The sequence below is a fragment of the Miscanthus floridulus genome, chromosome 12 (genome assembly GCF_019320115.1).
Source record: "Miscanthus floridulus cultivar M001 chromosome 12, ASM1932011v1, whole genome shotgun sequence".
Classification (NCBI taxonomy): domain Eukaryota; kingdom Viridiplantae; phylum Streptophyta; class Magnoliopsida; order Poales; family Poaceae; genus Miscanthus; species Miscanthus floridulus.
The window spans coordinates 81614359-81621887 of NC_089591.1; the positions used below are offsets into that span (position 1 = coordinate 81614359).

A 7529-nucleotide genomic window follows, 5' to 3' on the forward strand; every position below is an offset into this window, starting at 1 on the left:
TTAACAATAAAGTGCTACAGTAACACATATGCTAATAATGGATGAATTATTCTTAATAAATTCGTCTCACGGTTTACTGACGGATTCTATAATTTGTTTTTTTATTTATATCCGAACACCCCATGTGACACCCATGTAACATCTAATATGCCACCCTAAAACTTTATACATGAATCTAAACACCACCTTAATTATGCATGGCTTTGTTTCTTGGACTCCGTTCTCCCATTTTTACCTAAAAAAGGTTCATGAATAATCATCTTGTTACCATGGACTGCATCAGACGCCTCTGGTTATTTAGTAATAGTCACGAGATGATATAATTGGCTATTTGCCATTGCAATAGTTGCCTCCTTGCTTATAATTATCACTGAGTCTATGAATTGTGGGTCCGTCTAGGTATATGACTTGTGGGCTTGATGGTAATTTTGCGGACATTGTTTGTCACGGCAAATACGCGAGTAGCCAATTCTAGGATATCTCCGAGATTAGCACCCCCTCAGCTAAACAGTGCCGGACTGGCATCGTGCTCCACTGCTCCGTTACCGCGGCCGCCGTTCGCACCCCGCGTGCTCCACTGAGCACTAGGCTACAGCCGCCGCCGCCGCCGCCGCCAGGTGGCCTGACCTTCATCGTGTCCATTTCGCCGGCGACGAGCACCCACCAGGTTTGCCCGTCCCTCCTCTTCCCTTTCTGCTGTGCGAAACCGAGCACCCAAAACCTAGCTTAAGAATCGGATCTGATCGAGGAGTAATTGCAAGTGTATACATGTATTATTTTGCCTAGGTGTGGCGAGAGGGAGATGGATCACCACCACCCGCAGCAGCAGCAGTACGGCGACCCTTACCGTGGGCTCGTGCCGTCCCCGCAGCCCGACCACCACCTCCACGCCCTCCAGTACCACCAGCCGCAGCCGCAGCAACAGCCGGCGCTGATGTCTCCACCACAGCCGCAGCCGGCACTGATGTCTCCACAGCCGCAGCAAGCACTGATGTCTCCACCGCAGCCGCAGCAGCATCACCACGCCTCGCTTGCCTCCCACTTCCACCTCCTCCATGTAAGTAAGGAACGGTTTGGAATTGTGTGGAGCTTTTTTGTTTTGGGGGCTTTGCTCTTAGTTTAAGATAGCATAGATGATATCTATCCTCATATGGACCTGCTATTTCTTGCAGCGATATCATTGATGTTGTTGCAGTGTGCCCTCGGTGCACTTGAGTTTCAAAATTGGGAACTTGGGATTTTGCTAACCGTTAAAGATTGTCATTAATTTGTTCTGTTTTTGTTTATCAACTATTGCAATTTATTCACACAATGATTTGCCAGTTTGGCCGGTGGTGGAGATTGCCACATTAGGTGTACATGAACGATATACAGGGGTGTAACAAATTAACAATGGCAATGGCTAGAGAAAATGTTGAGATTAATCAGGATAATTGGTTTGACAAGATAGATAAAAAATAAATATTATGTGAGGGCACTTTAGGTATTGCAGTTTTTTCTTAAGCGGGTAATCACATGCTTGTATTGGCATCTAACATTAGGCTTATTTGCATACCAAATCTTTGTATTCACATGTATGATAACTCTTCTTTTCCTTTTATTCTTTGAGAAAATACTAGAATATATCATGAAATACTGATAGTTTTCTTCTTTACATTTTTTTTTGTTCTCTGTTAGTTGGTTACAAGATTAGCTGATGCGATTGGTACAGGAACAAGGGACCAAAATTCTGATGCACTGGTAAGAACCCCTATTTTCTAATTTTCAATTGTTTTATGGATCGATGCACTTCTACTCATAGTTCATGATCCTGTCAGAAGCAATAGTTGTAGCTTCACTGTAGAAAGCATCTTTCATAGTCGCTGAAAGTTTCTTCTTAGGTGGGGAGCCTGAATATTCTTATACAAGTTTGAATTGATATGCAATATAATTCTTAAATCACCTCCCAGCGAAGATACAGATATTGAATAGTGCTCTAGTGTTGGTGCGCACAGGAATCTTGAGGCCAGCCCATGGTCTGTGTGATTCAGTTTTCCTTAGCCAGAGCCATCACATACGATTTGTAGATCATGACTTCACAAGCCAGTGGAAGTCATACCCTTAGCCATGAAACTAATGCAACTGCAGAAGGACGATAGAATTATTACTGTGTGTCGTCTACTAGCATGATATTTCTTACAGAAGATTTGTGGGGTCCCATCCTGTGGATTTTCTGTGTTAAGAATTGTATTCCCTTTGCTTATACAGTCTTTAAATGTTTTCTTATGTTGAACATAGAATACCAGCTAAGCACCATACTTTTCCCCGTGTTCCCGTGTTTTGCCGAATCCTAATTCCGTAAGTTATTATATTAAGAGAAGCTTGTTTCTTTATGTAGGTTGAAGAGTTGACCAGCCAGTTTGCTAGGTGCCAACAACTGTTGAACTCCATATCAGGAACAATAAGCTCAAAGTCTACTGTAAGTTCTGTTACTTCTTTTTCTTGACTCATTTGCTTTATTCTTAGTGGTCTTCTGAATTCGATAGTAAGTATTAAGTTAAAATGAACTATTCTGGCTAATGAATCTTAATTTGTTTGTTTTGGCATCCAATAAAATTTTCAATTGCACAAGAATTAAGATTATTTTTTTTTTCCAGAGAAGAATGATAAGACAAGGGTATAGTAAATATGTTGCAAGTTTTTGTGTTGTCTCAGAAAATGTTTATAAATATTCGTGTCTCTAGAAAAATCCATCTAAAAAGTTAAGCAATGGCATTATGGCATATCATATAAGAACTCAAATGGGCACTCGGGCTGAGTGTATGCTCAAACACAGATGAGGCTGTGCACGCGGTCTCAGAACGCGCCTAATGAGCAACTCATACACACGCTCAGTCCCCTCTGGTAAAAATCCCCCGTGCGACACCCGAGTCGTCCCAGCCAGGGATCGAACTCGGGTGGGTGGTGCTCCCACCGAGCGGCCTTACCACCGAGCCATTGGCTCGTTCGTTAATTCACAATTATTAATTGTTAAGATTGTCTAAAGTGTGGCTGGTTTTGGCAGTTTTTATTGCAGGGCTACTAATAAGTAATAACTGATGTTACCAGCCAGTAGTGACCGGTGGCATTTAGTGGAGACCGGCATGAGCTGCCTTCCTTAACAAGCCCTAGTTTTCCGGTTGACACCATGTTTTTCTAGCATGATTGCTGTTGATAACCATTTGAAATAAGTTAGGCAACAATGTGTTGACCCTTTCTTTTGTAATTTGTTTTGGATTAATAATGCATTATATGTAGCAAATGTACATATGCTTTATGGATCTCACCCAATAACTAGGTGTATGTTTAGTTGCAACATAATTGTAGGCCTCTCTTGGAAAGGTAAGGACCAGTTATTCATTCTCGAAGTTTCAGTACTCATGGTAATTGCTGTTTTTGTTACAAACAGACGGTTGAGGGACAAAGGCAGAGTTTGGACGAAACACGCCAGCTGCTTGATCAAAGAAAGTAAGTTCCACTGTCTGAGTATATATTTTTGAAAATTACGTGTGTGTTGTCTTTAGCTGCAAAAGGGGAAAAATGGTTTCATAGCTTGTGCCCCATATAACCCAGGATGTATGGCCATGGTTTTGGAAAGACAGCTTTAGAAATCCCAACATAAGTTGACACGTTGGTCCTACTAGAAGTGATTGATGACCAACCCTTCAATAGTAAGGGTCCAACATGACTACTTCGTTTGGGAATTCATGATGGTAGGGCTTTTTTTTTTAAACCACATCTGACAAACATGGGGGTTTATACAAGCCACGAGATTTACTCTGCCTTTTAAGTATGTTAACTTACCAATATCCATCTTTCTGTCAGGGAGTTGATTACAAAGTACAGAAGCTCTGTCGAAGACCTCCTTAAGGGAGATAAAAGATAAAGAAAACACCATAAGGCTTAATATTTAAGGATTTATTGTCGCCAATACTTGAACATGACCTGAATTCTGTGGTATGCATCAATCGAGCGGGAAGATGGTCTGGAGTAAGGACCTGGCATTGTGATATGGGAACTTGATATGAAAAAAGGGCGTACCCAGTGCAGAGAGCTCCCGCTCTGTGGCGGGTCTGGATATTCCCTCTATTAAAAAAAATATTGTCACATTTGACTTTGCTGCTGACTTGGATGTATATCTTTGACCATTGATATCTGGTTAATTAGATGGTGCAGTGCAATCCTGGCTTCATTAATATTCTTCGATTGGTTTGCATTAGTAACCCTCCTGTTCTAAATTATGAGATATTTTGGTATTTTTAATACTTTGTTTTTACTATATATTCTTTCCGTTCTAAATTATACGACTCTTTGTTTCTTCTAATCCATTTATGTATCTAAGTGCATAATATAATAAAATCTACGTATCTAAAAAAGCTAAAACATCTTATAATTTGGAATGGAGAGAGTATTTAGGTATGGTGTATATTTAAATGTATAGCAAAAACTACGTATCATAATTTGAAATGGAGGGAATGAAAAGCCAAAACCTCTTGTAATTTGGAGGGGTGGGAGTACATAAAAATTCTTTGCTTCCAATAAAGAAGCGAGAAAATGAGGGGAATGAGGAATTAGTTTTCTTAAACTTCTCGCTGCCAACGCTTAATTTACAAAGTTGTTTTTACTGTATGCTATTTTTTAGCGTATATACAAACAATACACGAGGCTATTTTTACAGTATACTGTTGTAGTCGTTTTTTTAGAGGAGTCCTTCGGCTGCCTGATGAATTAATCACCCTGTTCGCTCGAACTTATCAGACATACCATTTTAGCAAAATAATAGTGTTTTTTTTTCTCACAACAAATTAGCATCGGTCTTTTTTTCGGCTAGCCGAATAGGTCCAATAATCTAGACCAGAGGAACTTGAACTGGCGCCAGCTTTCCATACTGCCGCGTTGGAGAGCGAGGGAGAGAGGGAGAGCGAGGACGGGACAGAGGAGGTGGGGGGGGGGGGGGGGGGGGGGGAGCGGGAAGTAGAAGCAGGAGCAGCAGTTATATTTTGTTCACCAGATTCGGAAGAGAAGCGGGAGAAGCTAGAGAAGTGCACGAGAAGCAGGAGAAGCCGCTTTTAGTGGAATCCACTCCAAGCGATATGGACCGCACTTATATTTTGTTCACCAGATTCGGAAGAGAAGCGGGAGAAGCCAGAGAAGTGCACGAGAAGCAGGAGAAGCCGCTTTTGGTGGAATCCGCTCCAAGCGATATGGACCGCACGTTCGAAGATCCGACGGTTCAAAAAAAAAATTGGAGTGACGTGTACACGGCTTCTGCTCGAGAACCTCACGCAATCTTTAGAGGTTAAAATTAAAATAAAATGTGCGTGCCACTGCTGTTTAATGGACCCGAGCTAGTCATATCAGCACTTCGGAACAGGAAGAAGCAGGGAAATAAAACACAAGCAGGCCGGGAAATAATGGACACATGTTTTGGATTGGAGCTGTGCGTTATTACACGTACTGCGGTCTGCCTACAACACTTGTACTAATACTCCCTCCATAAAAAAAAAAACCTGACGTTTAGGGCATGATTGCGGTAACCAAGGATGATTAATTAGGGGTTAGTTTCCCATCTTTGCCCCCAATAAATATGGTTGTGGGTGCTATCTTTATGAGAAAGTAACTCAGCGCAACTGGCTAGTGCGTAGAGGCATGAGTGCTGCGACTTGGGTTCGAACCCTAGCAGCCACTTTTTTTTTTGTTGCCCCCTTCATTTTGCATGGGCGTGCATGCCACTGTTCCACCGGCGTGGCTTGTTTGATTTTCTTATTTCGTCTGTGCGCTCGCATGGCTGATGGTACGCACTCGTTTCGAATGAGAAGACCGACGTTTGAGCTGCTTGTACTCCACGCCACTGGCTTATTTATGCGGCAACTTGCTTTCTCTCTTCTCCAACGCCATTTACTCCCTTGCCTTCCCTGCCTTGCTTGGTGCTACTACGCCGCCATGGACTAGCTCTTCTCCTTGCACATCTACTACTACGGCATAATGGCTGATTACTTCTCTGGCTTTGATCTCAACGTTCGTGTAGAAGAAGAAGAGGACGACAACCTGCCGTGGGATCTCAACGACGGCAGCGGTAACCATCTATTATTAGTTCCATTTTGTTTTGTTGTTTGTGTGCGCGATGGCAACCTACCGTGGGATCTCAACGACATCAACGGTTTCATATTGCAGAGCATGAAGATGGCGATGGCAACACTGAGTTTCATCTCGCAGAGCATGAAGATGATGATGGCGATGCTTTTTTTTTGATCTGAACGAGCATCCGTTGGAGCATGGCAACGGTATGTTCTTTTCTTTTTGGACATGAATTGTTTCATTGTATCCGGTGGAGCATGGCATGCATATTAGGTTCCATTCTCAGCATGCTCTTTTATTTTTGGACAGGAATTGATTTGAACTTGCCACTAGATGAATTTGGAGCCGTAGATTTTGATTATTTACATAACCCCCATGGTAAGCATGCCTATATTTACATCATGCTATTTTTTTGAGTATGTACAAATTCCTATATTTATTTCACTCCTTGAGTACCATTAAAATGCTTGTTGTAGTCCTATATTTTGATCATGCCGTGACTACTATTACTACCATGAACATGCTTGTTTTTTTCCCTATAAATAGAACATGCAGTGAACATCTATTATATCAGTGTCTTTGTTTTTTCCCCTATAAATAGATCATGCCGTGAACATCTATTGTAAATGTGTTTGGTTTTTTTCCTTATATTTAGATCATGCCGTGAGTACTATTAAAATGGTTGTTTTTTCCTTTTGCTAGAACAACATGCCGATCAAGTAAACCAACCGAAGCATGACTATTCTGATCATGTTAGACAACAAGTGTACCAAGCATTGTTGATGAGAAGCAAAAATGACGAACTAGGCAAGCATGATACAACAATTGTTGGTGCTCAATTTGTAGTAAAGATTCGATCAATGCAGCGCATATGGAAGCAAGGTAAAAACCAGCTTGCTAACAACATTCCAGTCATGGTTTCTAATCTAAAGAAAGGTAAAAGTGGACGTAAAGCAATCCCTCTTGATTTGGAACAATTGCGCAACATTCCTCTGCAACAAAGAATAACAATAGAAGATGTGTCTAGTAGACTTGGTATTAGCAAATCTAGGATACAAAGGTATTTGAAAAAGGGTTTGATTAGGCGCCACTCTAGTAGTATCAAACCTTATCTCACTAATGCTAACAAGAAGACTAGGTTGAAGTGGTGCATTGACATGATTGACCAAGGTTTGCTTGATGATCCAAAGTTCAAGGATTTGTTTGACTTTGTGTTTATTGATGAGAAGTGGTTCTACCTCCATCAGAAATCAGAGAGGTACTACTTGCTACCCGAGGAAGATTAGCCACATCGAACTTGCAAAAACAAGAACTACATCCCTAGGATCATGTTCTTGTGTGTATGTGCTCGACCAAGATTTAGAAATGGAGAATGTGTGTTTGATGGCAAAATAGGTTGCTTTCCACTAGTCACTTTTGAACAAGCTATTAGA

General features: G+C 41.4%; 1 protein-coding gene across 2 annotated transcripts; it reads left to right on the plus strand.

The window, feature by feature from the left end:
* Positions 1 to 529: 529 nt before the first annotated feature.
* On the plus strand, positions 530 to 4214 carry LOC136497411 (mediator of RNA polymerase II transcription subunit 9-like). 2 transcript variants are annotated; one of them, XM_066493198.1, is made up of 6 exons: positions 530 to 667; positions 787 to 1057; positions 1678 to 1740; positions 2378 to 2458; positions 3428 to 3486; positions 3844 to 4214. In XM_066493198.1, exons 2-6 carry the CDS (start codon positions 803 to 805, stop codon positions 3902 to 3904), a joined length of 519 nt encoding a protein of 172 aa, XP_066349295.1. In that variant the 5' UTR covers positions 530 to 667; positions 787 to 802; the 3' UTR covers positions 3905 to 4214. The 2 variants fall into 2 exon arrangements, with proteins under 2 accessions (XP_066349295.1, XP_066349296.1); XM_066493199.1 differs by lacking the exon at positions 3844 to 4214 and adding an exon at positions 3592 to 3769.
* The last annotated feature ends 3315 nt before the right edge of the window (positions 4215 to 7529 follow it).